At 42.8% G+C, this 17,647-nt stretch overlaps 1 protein-coding gene across 1 annotated transcript in view; it reads left to right on the top strand.

Annotated features, from left to right (window-relative positions):
- The first annotated feature begins 541 nt into the window (after positions 1–541).
- Positions 542–17,647, top strand: part of G2E3 (G2/M-phase specific E3 ubiquitin protein ligase) — a 40,576-nt gene continuing 23,470 nt past the window's right edge. Inside the window, exons 1-10 of the mRNA XM_066608575.1 lie at positions 542–670; positions 5,085–5,146; positions 6,407–6,504; positions 7,763–7,864; positions 8,271–8,395; positions 10,344–10,509; positions 11,374–11,480; positions 11,628–11,744; positions 12,437–12,561; positions 12,911–13,028. Of these exons, the coding sequence (XP_066464672.1) occupies positions 5,110–5,146; positions 6,407–6,504; positions 7,763–7,864; positions 8,271–8,395; positions 10,344–10,509; positions 11,374–11,480; positions 11,628–11,744; positions 12,437–12,561; positions 12,911–13,028 (995 nt within the window). The 5' untranslated portion in view covers positions 542–670; positions 5,085–5,109. The remainder of the gene's footprint in view (positions 671–5,084; positions 5,147–6,406; positions 6,505–7,762; positions 7,865–8,270; positions 8,396–10,343; positions 10,510–11,373; positions 11,481–11,627; positions 11,745–12,436; positions 12,562–12,910; positions 13,029–17,647) is intronic.

The raw sequence follows: 17,647 nt of genomic DNA, 5'->3' as shown, positions 1-17,647 counted from the left end.
AGACAACATTCACCGAAAGATGGCGGAATTCAGTTTGTTTTATTTTCATTTTACTCCACATTTTTTTCAAGGTTTTCAGTACATTCTATAGTACCACTGAAAAATACAACTCGACCTGCAAAAAACAAGCCTTCATACAGTAGCGGTGATGGGTAAATAAAGGAATTATGATTTTTTAAAAGGAGGGGGGGGGGCATGTTCTTAAGGGGTTAAAAAGTTAATTTTAAACAGACAATCCCTTTAATTCACAACACAAAAAGATCCACGGGACTCCTGTGAACATCACAAGCATCATCCAGTCCCCCCTATACTTTTCAATTCACTCCTTACCACCAGAAACTCACCCTGTACCTCCTGCGCACCCCTACATCCCACCGTGTGCTTTTCACATGACCCCCATAAACGTACCCTATACGGCGACCCCTGCTAAAGAAACGCCCCGAAGCTCGGACAACACAGCTCGTGTCTAGCTACAGTCACGTGACTAAGGACAGTCACCTGACCTTCTGACGTCGCACCTCCTTTAGCCCACTCCACTCTAGACGCTGGTGAGCAGTTTCCGGGTGGGAACCGGATGTTAGGGTTTGAATTTTCGGGGCGGTTTGAACTTTGAAGGGGAGAGAAAGAGAACATAGAGGAGGCGGCGGAGGAGCGGAGAGCGCTGCTCCGGGTATGTACCAAGGTCGCTGCCCGCACTGTCAGTCCGCTACGGCGCTGGTGCCTGCTAGCGTCCTTCTATGCGTCCAGCTGTGACGTGCGCGCAGCCGGCTCTGCCCTGTCTGTCTAGTATAGGGTCCCCTGTCTATAACACCGGGCTCGTTATAAAGTATCAGCCTGGCACTCTCCAGCTGCTGCACAGCCTGCTGGGACTTGTAGTTCCCCACGATGGGCTGCATTTATTCCCCAGCCAAAGAAAGAAGGCACCCTCCCCATTATCATCCTTCACCTCCGCCTGCCAGCCGCTAGAAGTTGTTGTTTTGTTGTTTTCTGTTGACAAGCCTGTCTTTTGTGAGGCAACTTGTATTTTTTTTTATTGGTGTTTAGCCTTAGTGACCGCTCCATTGTTTTTTGTTTGTTTGATTTTTCCATTGTTGTGTCATCACTCTGGGGTGTGTGTGAATATATATATATTCATGGTAATTTTTATAAAGCTTTTATTAGGGGGTCTTGGGGGGGGGGGGGGGGGGGGGGAACAATTTGCCATTGTTTCTTGGCATTTATTTTCATGGCGCTTGGCACGCAATATTCTCTCTGCCAGCCCGATTACAGTGATACAAAGTTTATAACTTTTTAAAAGTTTGCTTTTGTTTTACCGCGTTCCAAGAGCCGTAAACATTTTTATTTTTTCATCGGAAGTTCATTTAGTCTTCATTTATCCCTTTTTTTGGCAACGGGCAAAATTAATAATTTTTTATTCCTATTATCCTTTAGAGGGAAGATAAAAGCTACAGTTCTGACGTTAATTTTTTTTCTTTTGTTCTCGGCGTATACTGTGCGGCATAAATAATACCTTCAATTAGTTGTATGGCTCAGTATGATTAACTATATACCAAAACTATAGTTTTTAAAATTTTATTTTGCAACATTTTCACCCTTTCTTTAGCCCAGGCTCACACAAGCGTCTCCCTGTAATGTCACATTTTGGCCATTTTACACACTCGGTCCTGCACCGACTTTCTGATTTCTTGTTTGTTTATTTTTTTTACTTTCTACTCATGTCTCCTAGCAACATGCATAAAGAGCATCATAAATAAGCAATGTTATTGTGTATGTACTGTGTCCCAAATGCACCCATAGAAAGTAATAAAGCTGTGCGCCCGTAATGCACGGTAAAATGGAACATGCTGCGTTCTTTTTACGTGCGTAATTTACACAAGAAATATATGCAAGAGTGAGTGGACCAAAGAAAATCAGTGTACTTTCATTGACTCCATTCACTAGATATTATGTGTGCATAATGTACAATGAAATCACGGGGGTGAGGGAGTTAATGTACCATGTGATATACAGCGCCGAGATGCATGTATGTGCTACATAAGTGAGCAAAATAAATAAACTTTGAAAAATTCTGGGGGGAAAAAAAAATCCGGTTTGTTTTATTCGTCAGGATGTATTCACACGGGACGAGTGCGATATTGGTCCAAGAACTTGGACCAATAGCGCGCTCTTAGGGCTTATTCACACAGACATATTTGTCCCCTTAATACACAGAGAATAGAACCCATTGTTTTCAATGGGTTCATTCTCACTATACTTTTTGTGCGTGCAAAAAAACGCAACATGCTCTATTTTAGTGTATATTGGTGCATCCAAGGACTCCGCGGGAGTCAAAGGTGGTGTGAAGTAGTATCAAAAAGTAGTCCGGTATTATTGTATCTTGTCACCACCGGAAGTGTGGGTGGTGACAACATACAGGATGCTTGACAGCACCCAGGCTTTACATGAGCTGCAGCTAGCCACACCCACCCCAACCTTCCAGCCAATGATTAAGAGTTCTCTCTCTATGTATAATAGGCAGACAGCTTTCAATCAGTGACTGGAAGGTGGGGAGCTGGAAGATAGCAGGCAGCGCCTTACTATCAAGGACTACTTGGTATTATTGTATCTTGCCACCACGGGAAGTGGGGGTGGTGACAAGATACAGGCTGCTTGACAGCCTGGGCACACCCCCACTCTTTAATTGGCTACAGGGCTGCCTCCCCCTGCTCAGGCTCTCGGGTCCTGCCACTCACCAAGAGCAGCTTCCCTGGCGGCACAGCGGCTTCTTCTTATCTGACTGCGACAGTGGCTTGAGAAAGAGGTGGCTGTGGATAGTGAGGGAGCAGTGGCGCGGCATCATCTCTTAGGGCCTGCGACTCACTGAGAGCGGCTTCCCTGGCGGCACAGCGGCTGCTTCTTCTTATCTGGCAGCGGTGCAGCATCGGGGACTGGACAGCACAGCGCTGAGTGAGAAAGGGGGCCGGGAGGCTGTGGGGAAGGCTGGAGGGGAGCAGGTACACTGCAGTAAGACTGTCCAATACCGCACCACCGCTCCCTGGTCACGTGTGCTGGCAGTGCAGGGAAGCAGCTGTTAGTCAGTGCCAGGACCTGAGAGCCCAAGCAGGGGGAGGCAGCCCTTTAGCCAATTAAAAAGTGGGGGTGTTCCCAGGCTGTCAAGCAGCCTGTATCTTGTGACCACCCAAACTTCCCGTGGTGGCAAGATACAATAATACCAAGTAGTGCTTGATAGTAAGGAGCTGCCGCTATCTTCCTGCTCCTCCCCCCCCCTTCCAGTCACTGATTGACAGCTGTCTGCCTATTATTATACATAGAGAGAGAACTCTTAATCATTGGCTGGAAGGTTGGGGTGGGTGTGGCCAGCTGCAGCTCATGTATATCCAGAACTATTTCTGTGATAGCTACTAATGCAAGTTTCTTCCAAACTACTGAAAAGATACATAAAGCTGACACATCCCTGCAACCAGCCTGTCACTACCTTGTGCTGCTCTCTGTGAGGACTGCCATAACAGATTTCCCTTTAAAGGGGTTTTCCCTGTATCTAAAATTGCAACACAACAACTCTGTCCTTCCTGGCTGCTACTGACCAAGACATGTGACCACTACAGCCAATCACTGACCACAGCAGTGACCTTCTATAGCCCATGATTGGCTGCTGCAGTCACATGCCCTGGTCAGCAGCAACCACAATGGACAGAGTGTTTGTGAAGCAATTTTAGCTAAAGGTGTTTTCCCTATCAGTTTTTTTTTTTTTTTTAATTAATTTATTTCAATTTTTTAAATTAAGCTTGTTTGTACTTTGACTACCTACACACGGGCAAGTGCGATATCAGGCCGAGAAACTCTCGCTTTTTTTTTTCTTTTCAGACGAAAACATTAAAGGGGTTGTCTCGCGGCAAACATCAAAATGTAACATTACCCCATTCCCCCTGTCACCCCCCGGCATAAAATAGCAAATTAAAGCGGTTTTTAAACCGCTTGCTACTCACCGATCCGACGAAATATGGAGTTATAAAAATCTTCTCCCTAAGATGGCCGCCGGTCCTTTCCCAGGGATGCACTGCGGGTCTTCTCCCATGGTGCACCATGGGCTCTGTGTGTTCCATTGCCGATTCCAGCCTCCTGATTGGCTGGAATCGGCACACGTGACGGGGCGGAGCTACGAGGACCAGCTCTCCGGCACGAGCGGCCCCATTCACCAGGCAGAAGACCGCACAGCGCAAGCGTGTCTAAAAATGCCAGAAGACATCAGAATTAGACGGATCCATGGCGACGGGGACGCCAGCAACGGAGCAGGTAAGTGAATAACTTCTGTATGGCTCATATTTAATGCACGATGTATATTACAAAGTGCATTAATATGGCCATACAGAAGTATATAACCTCACTTGCTGCCGCGAGACAACCCCTTTAAATCTGTGAAGTTCCGTTCCCCTCATGTGAGGTTCACACGTGATAGCGGATCGGAAGCGTTTCCAATTGATTTAAATGGGGAACATCGTACGGCATGTGAGAGCCATGCGATGCATTAAATCTCCAATTAAAATCAATGTGAAAAGATAGGACATGCAGCGTTTTGGGCTTTTTCCAACACCGCGATGCGCAAAAACCTCGCCCATGTATATGAATCCTTTTAAAAGAATGGGGTTCATATTCACGCGTCTCGCAACGCAAAATTTCATGCGGGTTTCTCGGCCGCGTGGAAGCGGTCTAAGACCGCACAGAGATGTACATATATAGCACGGGTTTGTTGCAATGTCTAAAAGCTCCTGCTGGAAACGTAGGCATTGAAAACACCTACACTGTTTGTTTGTTTTTCTTAGCCAGGTTTTCACTAAAAGGTTGAAATAAATTCTTTCATATCATCCAAGTTGCTTTTTTTCCCTTCTGTTTACTATCAGGGTGGGGTGGGATATGAAGGACGGGGTGAGCTGACAATTTCTCTAGCATATAGCACGTATAATATATTGATATTGCTCACGTTCAGAACAACTGTGATAGGAGTTAACTTTTTCCAATAAATATGACCATAATTTGCAGCATGTGAAGCCGCGGTACGCACTAATATACTTTGTACTTCTTTACAGGAGTCTTAAAGGTAACGGTGTCAATATGAGTGACTCCAGCCCTGCGGCCACAGTGGACTTGCGTGAGTACAAGACATGCATTGGTTGTGAAATATAGCTTATAATTGGCATTCTGAATCATTTATTTCTCTTGGTATGTTGTCTGTTGTCATTTACCACTCTACGGCCGGGCTCACACGAGGAATATGCTATACTAATCTCTCGTAGGTGGCCATGTTGCCGCTCACGAAATTGCGTTAAACACGTGTGCAAGAAAAATCACAGCATGCTCTGTCTTCGTGCATATTGGTAGGAGATTCCATACAATAATTGACTGCAGGGAAATATATCTCCCCTGACTCCTTATAGCTGTCTATATCTGCCCAGAGTCCAGTGTATTTCTATAAGATGGAGCCTCACATTGCTCTCCCTGCTTCTGCTTGTAGGAGCTGATGGGAAGAACCCTTACACAAGCGGGAGGTAGAAGAGAGCAGTGTGAGGCTGAGGTGGGAATACTCTGAGGCCCTGCAGTGTGTTAGGAGCCAGCAGTTGTGTGTCACTGATCTATTACATGCTGCCCTTAGATACGATTCTGTAAAGCAAGTGCAGTGTGGGGAGACTCTGCCCCTCTATCTGCAAAGCCAGAGCCATAATGGGAAACGTAGGGGAACAATAACAGCGGGCAGTAAGGAACTAAGATTGCAGGCAACCTATAATGGGTATATTGACTAAAACAGGTATATACGAGGCATACAGAAGAGTTTCTAAATTATTCATTACTAATAGCCCAAGCCAGACTGTATCAGCAAAATCCACAACTTTCAGTGACATCTCTTATTGGTGGGCGTATATATTAAACGCTGTGGGTAGAGACGGCATATGGTCGCGTACCACTCGCACATAGATATGACGCAGTGGGACCCTTTTTATCTTTTTTTTTCTTTTTTTAAATTTCCTGCTCGGAATGCGTATGAAAACGCTGTCCATACGCAATGCACCATACGTTGCCCATACTAGGTGTAGGGCTCGGACTACATACATATGCAGAGAAATAGAGCACACTGCGATTTATTTCTCTTGCATATCGATACGCATGGGTGCGCGGAACAATGAAAGTTGATTGACTTCATTCACCGTGTATTACCCCGCAAGATACATGCATGTGTAATACGCGGTGACAATATGCCTATGTGATCGAGCCCTAAAGAAATTGGATTGGAAATGTTCCTATGTGGGGATTTTTTGGCTTTTTTTTTTGAAGGGTTTTTTGTAATGTAAATGTAAAATACTTTGTAGTGTATACATGTTTACAGCATAAAACCAGCCCTGTCTGATCTTAACAGCCTGCATGCTATGTGGACGTAAAGATGACTGCATTGAGAAGTACGGAGAGAAGAAAACCTACAAAGAGCACAGCCTGACTTTACATTATTACTGTTTGGTGAGTACATGGGGCATGATGGTGGTTAATCCTACTTTCAAAAAATCAAAATGTCTTTTATTTTCCCATCGATGTAGCTGTCCGAGGGCTTGTTTTTTTTGCAGGATGAGTTGTAGTTTTCAGTGGTGCTGTTTATTGTACCGTATAATGTGCTGAGAAACTTTTAGCAAATTCTAAGTGGAAATCCTCTTGCATCTCTGTCATCTTTGGAAGGATGGGGGGGGGGGGGGTCTTGTGTTTACGGCATACACAGTGCAGCTAAAATGACATGATACATTTATTCTGTAGGTCATTGTGATTACGACGATGCCAAATGTCTATAGCTTTTTTATTGCTGTTATACTTTTAAAAAATATTTATTTTCAAAGCTATTTTATTTTCTGCCACCATCTTCTAATTACCTTAACTATTTTTCTTTTTCTGCCTCTAGTGTGGAAATAATGTACTTTCTATCGGTACTATTTTGGAGTTCATATGACTTTTTGATAATTTCTTATTAAATTTTGTTCCTGGAGACAGAGTGACCAAAAAAGTGCAATTCTGGCATTGCTTCTTTTTTTTCCTGACTGTTCACTCCCGCAATACCACACCTTCACAGGCACTCTATTAATACATACTACAGGCACGCCTTGATAGGCAATCAGTCATGGTGGCCCTAGGGGCCTTCAGAAGGCCCCAGGCTGCCATGGCAATCAATCAGCATTACGCAATCTCATCACGGGGGGGGGGGGGGGGGGGGGGCTGTTTTGGACCTACCAACACCGATCAGAGCTTTTAAAGGGCTAATAGCTGCGATCAGTGTTCACACTGATTGCAGCTGTTGCAGGCAAGTGTCACTTGTCAGAAAGCCAGCGTCCATCATGTATGGAGCAGGATTGGCTCCCAGTCCCACTCCATACAAATACTGCCTGCCCAAGACATAAATGTACACCCTAGCGTAAAGGGGTTAAAGGCACTTCTCTCCTTATGGAAAGCTATTTAGCTGTGGTGGTGCTAAAGACAAGGAAGAGCTGGCCATGGCTCTCTACATCATAGTACATGGGAGCTGTGGAAACCATTGCGTCTGCCTGCCCGTGTGTTACAGCTGTCCACTTGCATTTACATTTCTCAGCCATTACACATCTATGGCATATCCAAATGTTTCTCAATGGAATATATGTAAGAGCCAACAGGACACTATGCGATACGATATATATGTCGCTGTAGATAATTAGTCACGCACATGATATGAATTTAATGTGAACAATTTTTCTCCTAGCTGCTATCCAGCGGCATCTGGCAGAGGGGCAAAGATGATGAGGGTATATATGGATTCCTTATCAGTGACATTAAGAAAGAATTGAACCGAGCCAGGAAATTGGTAAGCATAGAATTTGATGATATATATAATCTCTCTCTCAATATTTATTTCAAGTGAAATTCTAATTTCTAACCTAGAAACGTGTTAAGAAATAGTATTAATGGGAGTCTGGGGGCTCTGATCCCCAACCAAAAGGATGGTCTGTAGATTTCAGTTGTTGTTGGAATACATTGGTCTCTGAATCCTCTTCAGCTCTTGTGAATTAGAGCAGAAGGCACTCGTTGATCTGAAGAACTTTTTGGGTCTCGTGTACTATCACTCGTAGTGCAGCACTTGTGTACTATCACTCGTAGTGCAGCGCTTACAACGTCTGACTTGTTTCAATTTATTTATCTTTGAAACACTTATTTTCTCACTGACCTCTCTCCAAATACTTAATAATAAGCCTGTTGGTCTCCGTTGCCAGAAATGCTATGTATGTAAAGGAAACGGAGCATCCATCGGCTGCGTAGCTCCTCGTTGTAAACGTGGTTATCATTTTCCTTGCGGGATGGAAAAGCAGTGCATCTTCCAATTCATGGACATATTCAGGTAATTTCTTGCTTAAGATCACTTACAGCTGTTAATAAGTGAGGGCTAATCGCACTGCCATATTTTGTCTCTGTTTTATGGACCGAATTCAGGATTGTGTCCTGGCCTGATAGTGGGTCTCTGGACCTAAACTCCAAGCATCATATGTGCGTATGATGCTCGGGGTTTGGCTCAGGACATCTGCAGTCCTGGCAGGGCACACTTGTGAATTCCGTACATAAAATAGTCAAAATATGGCAGTGCGATTAGGTCCCTTATAAGAAATCTCCTCCACACACACAACCTGTCATGTAAATGTTACAGTAGTAGCATGAAGCAATGCTCAGCAGAAAAATGTTTTTATACAAGTATCCTATCCTTGGGGAAATAATTTTGTACTCTAACATAAAATAAAATTTGGAACATTAATAATTTTATGAGCACAGAATATTAAGGATTTTTCTTAGAATGGGTACTTTATAATAGGTCTGATTTGGTGGGGGTCTCCATTCATCTGGGAACAGTACTAAGCAGTTAGTAGATGCTATAAATGTATAGAGTGAAAGGTCTAAAAATAATAAATGGGGAGAGGCAATAAAGATTATAAAAACATAGGTCCGTATAGTTTAACCAATTTTCTACAATGTTGATTTGGAGGTTGGCAAGATTGCATGCTCTGTCAATATAGTTGTTGAAGGATGTCCCTAGAACTAATTCCAGTAACCCCTTTAGGACCAAGCCCAGTAAATGTATGTGCTTGGTCCTGGGCTTTAATCCCTGACTATAGCAGATGTACGACGTGAGTTTTAAAGCCTCTGCTCCTGCAATGAAGCAGGGGCAGGTCATGTTCTCAGCTGTCACACAGCAGAGAAGGACCCAGAGTAGAAAGGAGAAGCTGTTAACAGTTTCTGCCTTCTCCTCTTCAAGCTACGTAGCACTCAATGTACTAAAAAGTGATAGTGAAAGTATTATTTCCAGTATCACGTGATGGTCCTAGCAGACCTTGATGAGCACTGTTAGTGACTGCTGTCACTACAGGGGAATGTTTGCAGGGTATGCTACTCCTATGGATGCCCCTCAGTTGTCTTATATGATGTTATGGGGGATATAGATGATGGAAGAATAAAGTTAAAAAATATCTAAAATAAATAAATAAAAATATATACATAAAAAAGAAAATGACCAACTGCCAACTAAAACCATTGCCGTATGCGACCTGTAATCCAAAATTATACATACACTATACCAAAACGGGATAAAGAAACCCATTCCCATACTTGTATTTTTTTAATTAGTATATTTACAGTAAAATAAACTGTAAATTAAAAAAACAAATCTTAATATTTTTTTTTTTTTAGCTTTTTTTACCTCCAATAAAACGGGAAAAAAAGTCAGTGAAAAAAAAAATAAAACATAGCCCTGTATTTCACAGGGGAAAAATACAGGAAAAGTAATTTTGGTAGCTGAAGGAAAAGAAAATAAGGCAGTAAAGCCACCACATGGGTAAGATCACTAAAATGTGTCTGGTCTTTTAGGACCAAAACAGCCTGATCTTTAAGGGGTTACATGGAGTAGACTGGACTTTTCAGAGGTAATGGATGAACACTACCTGTAAATCCTTTTGTGTGTGCAGAAGCATGTGTCAGAGAAAGTCAGTACTGTGTTCATAACTTCTTTTAAAGTCTACATGGGACAACCCTCTTTTGAAAAAAAGTTGGTACTCCAATCATCTGATCATCACAGATCTATGTTCTTGAATATGGACATGGGGTGTCTTCATGAGAGCGAAAAGGAAACGCTATCCTTCCTCCAGCCCAAACTATGAATATTTTTTTCCTTCCATCATTCTTGAATGTCTGTGATATAGTAGATGCCATTATCAGTGGAGACCTTATTCTCGTGGTCCCCAACATACTCTAATTGCATTCTGTAAAAAGATTTTGTCTCTTTTTACTATAAATTGTTGTAGTTCTTACTGCTGGGAGCATCGGCCTGTCCAGAAACTCCTCACTACACAAAGTAATGAGCATTCTTCCTGCACAATATGCCTGGAGAATGTTGAACAGGTTCCTTCTTATCATGTACTACGAGGACCTTGTTGCAAGACATCCTGGTACCATAGAGACTGCCTACAGGTATTTGGAATGTTATTACAGTGTATCTCATTCTTAACAGCTTTTTTGTTTAAGTTCAAACCTAACATAAAAATAAATTTCTCTCCTCTGTTCTGCTATGCAAGGTTTGAAAACTAATCTACCTTCAAGGGGTGGTACCAAGGTTGACTTTTTTATCACCTATACACAGGATAGGTAATAAGTCTGATCGGTGGGGAAGTTCTCACCGGTGAAAGCTCCACCAATCCTGAGAAATGGAGTCCCGTTTACTCCGTCCTCCTCCCTACACTCCCCGCAGTTATGACGAGGGTAAATGAAGCTATGGCCGCACATGCACTGTGCCACTCTATTAAATTTCAACGGGACTGCCTGTTTCAATCGGCCCCATTGAAATTAATGGAGTGGCTTCCGCGCATCTGCGGCCACAGCTCCATTTATTTTCACGTCAGCGCAGTTGGTAGAAGCAACCCCGCAATGACAAGCTCTCAGGATTTATGGGGGTCTTATCAATGAAAACCTATTGATCAGATTTTATCACCTATATTATGACATCATGTCCACGGGACGGTCAGATACCGTAATTCAATTGCAGATGGGCTGCAGGTCAGACAGCTTCCATTAACTTCAATGGAAGCCGTCCATGCGAGAACCGCAGCAAAATGAAGCATGCTGCAATTTGTTTTCCGGACTACAACATCTGCAAAAGAAATCCGCGCGCTTTAATTCATGTGTGGACGCCCATGTCTTCCTATGGGCGGCTTGAACTGCGACTTGTCCACGTGGGTGTCCCGCAATTCAAATTTGACCATGGACATTGGGCCTAAGGGTAAGTGATAAAAGTTTATCTTGGGAATACCCCTTTAAGCATTCTATTTTCTATTGCAGCATCAAGCTCTGAGTGCTGGACTATTCTTCTTCCGATGTACAGTATGCAATGATAGAGACATCTTCCAGAAGGAGATGCTACGCATGGGAATCCATATTCCAGAAAGGTATATAGTTTTTATTTTTTGGTCCTTTCTAATCATATTTATTGCTGCAGACAATGCAGTTTAGAGCTTTACAAGCAAACAGATAAGGCCAGGGAGCTTTTGTTTGTGTGTTGTGATATCAAGTGTGTACATCTCTTCTTTATGTAGAGATGCATCATGGGAACTAGAAGAAAATGCCTTCCAGGAACTTTTAGTGCGACATCAACGCTGTGATGTTAGAAAATGCCTTTGTCGGAATGGTCGGGACTATAATGTTCCAGAAAGGTGATTATGTGCTACATCGTAGGAAAGACAGTTAAAGAAAGACAGTCAAAACATGATGTCAATGATAACAACGGTAATGTGAGATGTGGGGCTTGAAGAAGTTTATAAAGTTACCTTTATTACTTTGATTTAATGCTTCTCTCTAGAAATAACTGTTGAATTGCTGTATGCAAATGGGAAGTGGACTGTCTGATGGTGGTTCACCTCCCACTTTGGTCTGGGCACTCTTCTCCTTCTGTTGTTGAAACGTGCCCCGCTGAGGTCTTGACTGACATCTCCAGCTCCGGCTGTTGGAGACATCTTGCATATCAAGGCTTTCACGCGTGCACCATAAAATTATATACAATGCATTATATGTACCCCAAAAATGGTACCAATAAAACCTACAGCTCGTCATGCATAAAACAAGCTTAGTGGGGACATGCACGGAAAGGAAGTACAGAGCGGAGTTGTGATACATGTAGTTTCAAGTTGCGTGTCAGCAGGGATGCAGCAGCCATCTTGGAAAATACCGATGTTGGGAAACATCAGAAATTGAAGACAGGATAAGAAGGTAATGGCTGCTTGATTTATAACCATAACCAAGTTTGTATAAACTTGGCGCAAACGCGTTTTCTATCTGGAGTTTTTGAACATTTGCTTCACAGCCGGAATAGCCCTTGAATTTTTATTTTGTTCCTGTCCTCTTACAGTAAGTGGGAAATTGTACGCTGTCAGTGCTGCGGATCCAGCGGTACACACATTGCTTGCTCGACAGTCGCGCAGGTAAACCAAGCTTGGGAATGCGCAGAATGTCGAACCTACAGCTGCTCGCCAGGTAAGTTTTTAAGATGTTTTTTTTTTTTCTCTTGTTTTCCTGTTTTTTAAAGTGAATTTACCCTCGGACAAACCATTCTCGAGTAATGACGGACTGTATTTTGGAAGCGTTCTCATCTTCCGCTGGTAATTTTGTGAATTTTAGCAGTGGCGTTCGGATTATTAGTTATACTATAGGGTCTTTGTGAAAACGCATGTAGTAATAGAGGGAGACTTATTCTAATTGTATTACGGGCCATGTTTATTATGGAAGTATAATTGTGAACTTTTCTTTTTCTCTCCTTAATTATAATGCTAATTACAGGGATGTTTGTAATTACTGTCTGAAGTATTGACTGCTTTTATTGCAGTAAAAAGATCACGCATTACATCTGTTAAATGGTCAGAAACGCTTGATAATTCGGGGTTGGATGCTGAGCAGCCATCTCCAAAATGTAGACGGCGTTCAAGGAAATCATTTCTCTTAAAGTAAGTACTAAACACAGCATTATCCATGGTGTCACTTTTTAATCTTTTATATAAAAAAAACAAGAATATTGCAGAAAATAGCAGACAACTCACCATTAGCTCTCGCAGGATGACTGTGTGTGGCTTTTTTTTCTCCCCCACCTATGCTCTCATATACTTTGATGAGGGCAGTGACTCATCTTTCTCCATTTTCTGTTCTGGCTATCTCCAGTAACGGCCCTTTTACATGGGATAATTATCGTTCAGATTCTCGCTGGAATTTGAACGATAAACTCCCCGTGTAAACTTATGCAGCGACTGAACGAGAATTGTTCAGTTTCTGCATACAAAAAACTAACGTGTGTGTTCTGTGTAAGCAGCAGTTGATCATTTTTGAACGACTGTAACTGTGAATGGAGAGTGCGCTCCCTGGCCCACTTCACCTCCATTCCGGCAGCACTGTGAGCGATGCCAATGATACTCCTATGTATTAGCACAAGAGCAAGCATCATTGGGATGAGTATCGCCATTGTTTTGCCCCCACAGCTTGCCCCGTGTAAAAGGACCATCGCACACTTGATTGTGGGCAGTGGACAGTGTTAGAAGGAAGGGAGACCCCTAGTGACCAACACTTAAAGGGATTTTTCAGCACAGAAACATCATTTTAGGTAAACAAAGTAAATGGCAGTTTTGCTAGTTATCACATTGGCTATCATATAAGCACACAAGTCGTTTGAAAAGTTGGTGACAATTTAAGGATGTGTTTGACAGCAATATTGATGGTTTCTAGTAACAAGATGTAACTTCGTGGACTTTTTTTTTTTTTTAACACAAAAAAGTATAATCTAAAAACCTTGCATGATTCCTTTTGTAAAGTTACTGAACTATAGATTGTAGCGCTATATAAAATGTAAAAATATATTCATTGCTGAATATACAGTCGTGGCCAAAAGTTTTGAGACTGAAACAAATTTTGGATTTCAGTGTTTGCTGCTTCAGTTTTTCTAGTTAAATTTGCATTAACTTCAGATAGTTCTGAAGAGTGATCAGATGAATTGCACAGCCATTCCTTGCCATAAAGATTAACTTGCTTACAGAAATCCAATTTACACTGAATTTCAGCCTTGCTACAAAATGACCTAACATTTAAGTGGTTTAGGAGAAAGTGTTAAGGAGAACAAAGCTGTTGTTATTACTCAGCTTGACAGAGCGATAAACGGGCCTGGTGCTTGAATTCTTTGTCTTCTGTTAAGGCTGGTATAGACACAACGATTCTCGCTCAAAAATCACTCAAAGCTGTCTTTTGAGCGAGAATCGTTGGGTCTAACTGCACTGACATTGTGCAGTTTTTCTTAACGAGTCGCTGATCGGTCTCTTTCAGCATGCTGAAAGAGAACAATCGGCCTTATCGGGTTCACAGCGGGATACCGCTGATACTATTGTTTCTGCTAGTATTCTGCTCTGTGAACACAACCGGGGTATAAGGAACACAGCGCTCCTGCTGTGTTCTGCATACCCTGCACGGAGCGCACAGCTGTATACCAAAAGATGTCTTTTGAGCAAGAACCGTTGTCTAAACCAGGCATTAACCATGATTAAAGGCCCACTTAGATGCAAAGATAATTCTCAAACAATACGTTTTAGCGATCATTTTGCATAAAGTTTTAATGGACACTAATGTCCATTAACACTTGATTAGCTTCATTTGCATGTAAATGAGCCTCTGGGAGCAGTTTGCAGAGCACAGCATGTGGTCTGTGGAACACAGCTGCTTTGTTCTCGCATGGGCTGTTGGTAGAATACAAAGTTATTTGCTGACTCCCGCTGAGAACACTGCATGCGGTTCCTGTTATCTCACTGTGGCTGAGCAATGGACTTTAAGCTCAATTTAAAATCATTGTTCAGCTGAAAAGCGAACAATAGCAGCTTTTACACGCAATGATGATCGCTCATTTGCGGTCGTTCGAACAAATTTCGAGCAATAATTGTTGCGTGTAAATGAGCCTTAAAGGGGTTGTCCCGAGGCAAAACATCAAAATTTTAAATTAGCCCATTCCCCCGGTCACCCCCCCCCCCCGGCATAAAATAGCACTTTAAAGCGGTTTTTAAACCGCTTGCTACTCACCGATGTGATGAAATATGAACTTATAAAAATCTTCTCCCTAAGATGGCCGCCGGTCCTTTCCCAGGGATGCACTGCGGTTTTCTCCCATGATGCACCGCGGGTCTTTTCCCATGGTGCGCCATGGGCTCTGGGCGGTCCATTGCCGATTCCAGCCTCCTGATTGGCTGGAATCGGCACGCGTGACGGGGCGGGGCTACGCGATGACGCGTAGGAGGGGGCAGAGCCAGAACGCCGCTCGTGCCCGGACCGACCAGAAGGGAGAAGATCCTTCTGCGCAAGTGCGTGTAATCGGGCGATTAGATGCTGAAATTAGACGGAGCCATGGAGACGGGGACGCCAGCAACGGAATGGGTAAGTGCATAACTTCTGTATGGCTCATATTTAATGCACGATGTATATTACAAAGTGCATTAATATGGCCATACAGAAGTGCTTAACCCCACTTGCTTTCGCGAGACAACCCCTTTAAGGAAGAGGGGGTCTCACACGAACGGATTTATTTATTTTTAATATAAATTCTTTATTTGTAAATGTTTTGGGTACAGAAAAAAAAAAGTGGGGGGGTGGTAAAAAAAAATACATGTTTAATTCAGATTTCCTATTTCAATGATAATGGGGGCGGGGTAGACACATGAAAGGAATAAACATTTACTCTGTCAACACGCAGAGGACAAACAAGTTAAATAACTATAGACATTTGTTTCCAAGATCCAGGTGCGTTTCCAAAAAAAAAAAGTAATGTGTATAGCTACATATTATTGAAAACATGAGATGGAAGCGTGAATAAACATGTTATTGGGGGGATGGTTCTCCTCTGGGTGATTTATGAGGTACTATTTGGTATATGCATCTAACTGTTTTTGAAACCGAACAATTTCTTCAGATCCCGTGGTATCTCGCAAAGTTGTCTTCTCTTAACTGCAGAATTCGCGATCGTTGTCCATGCAGAAGATCCGCAGTAAAATGCGGACATTGAAAGGCTGCTGAAAAATCGCAGCATGCTCTATTTTAGCACATATTCCGAGCGGACAGCTTCCATTGACGTCAGTGGAATGTGTATGTTCTGCCGCCCATACGCAATTAAGATTGTGTATAAGAGGCGGAATCACTCTGAACTGGCAAGCAGAATACATAGGAGAGAGAGACGCTGTGATATGTTCACATCTGCGCAGAAAAACTATCACATTCGCAATGAGTTTCCACAATGTATCACAGGTCATCCACTGCGGAAATGCGCTTGCGGAATTCAAACTCTTCCTGTGCGCCTGGCCTAACTCCAAGGAAACATTTGCAGGAGTCATTGTTTTGCATCCGAAGGACTTTACAGGCAAGGACACTGCTGCTTGTAAGAGTGCCACTAAATCAACCATATATCTGATCTTCAAGAAAAGGGGTTTCGTTGCTGTGGAGAAGTCTTCAGGGCGTCCAAGAAAGTCCAGCAAGTGCCAGGACCGTCTCCAAAAAGAGGATTTGGCTATGGGATCCATTCAACACCAGTGCAAAGCTTGCTCAGGAATGGCAGCAGGTAGGTGTCAGTGCATCTGCACACACAGTGAGGCAAAGGCTTATGGAGGCCGATCTGGTGTCAAGAATAGCAGCAAAGAAGCCACTTCTCTCACAGACAAGCATCAAGGACTGGTTTCTACACCCATATGGAAGGGGGTTCTTTACTGTAAGAGCTGTAAGACTATGGAACTATCTGCCTGAAGACGTGGTGATGGTGAACTCACTAAAAGAGGGCCTGGATGCCTTTTTTGAATGTAACAATATTATGTTATTAATAACTTCAGAAGGGTCGGTGATCCAGGGATTATTCCGATTGCCAGATTGGAGTCGGGAAGGAATTTTTCCCCTTAAATTGGGAAAATTGGCTTCTACTTCATTAGCTCTTTTTGCCTTTCTCCGGATCAACATTTGTTGCGGGGTTGGGGGTCTAATAGGCTGAACTGGATGGACATGTCTTTTCTTCTAGCCTTACATACTATGTTACTATGATAGACTGACATTATGCAGGAGTTACAGGGATTGGACTGCAGAGGACTGGGGTAAAGTGTTTTTTCCCTTTTCTTCTATGATGCAGCCCTCCTCAGACTATTTGGGATATTTAGAAGAATGATTGTCTGAAGAAGAAAGGTTGAGAGCTACATGAGTCCTGTGACTTGCCAACAGTAAAGTATCTTGAGACTTTGTGTGTGGGGTTGCCATGAATAAAGAATGGAATCTAAAGATCCTCCAAAGCGCAACTTTCCCCAACAATCCCGGAACAATCTGGTAATGAACAATGCTTTTTATAGCATTATGGAGCACCATTTCACAAAAAAAAAGTAATAACTAAGTGGCTCGGTGAGCAGAACATTGAAATGTTGGGTCTATGGACAGGAAAACTCCCAGATCCCAATCCCATTGAGAAACTATGGTCAAACCTCAAAGCAAGTGGGTGGACAAACAAAACACAGAAATAATAAACTCCAAGCACTGATTAGGCAAGAATGGGTTGCCACCAGTAAGGTTTTCA

Source organism: Eleutherodactylus coqui, chromosome 6, assembly GCF_035609145.1.
Source record: "Eleutherodactylus coqui strain aEleCoq1 chromosome 6, aEleCoq1.hap1, whole genome shotgun sequence".
In the NCBI taxonomy this organism is placed as follows: domain Eukaryota; kingdom Metazoa; phylum Chordata; class Amphibia; order Anura; family Eleutherodactylidae; genus Eleutherodactylus; species Eleutherodactylus coqui.
This window is presented reverse-complemented; position numbering and strand designations above follow the sequence as displayed.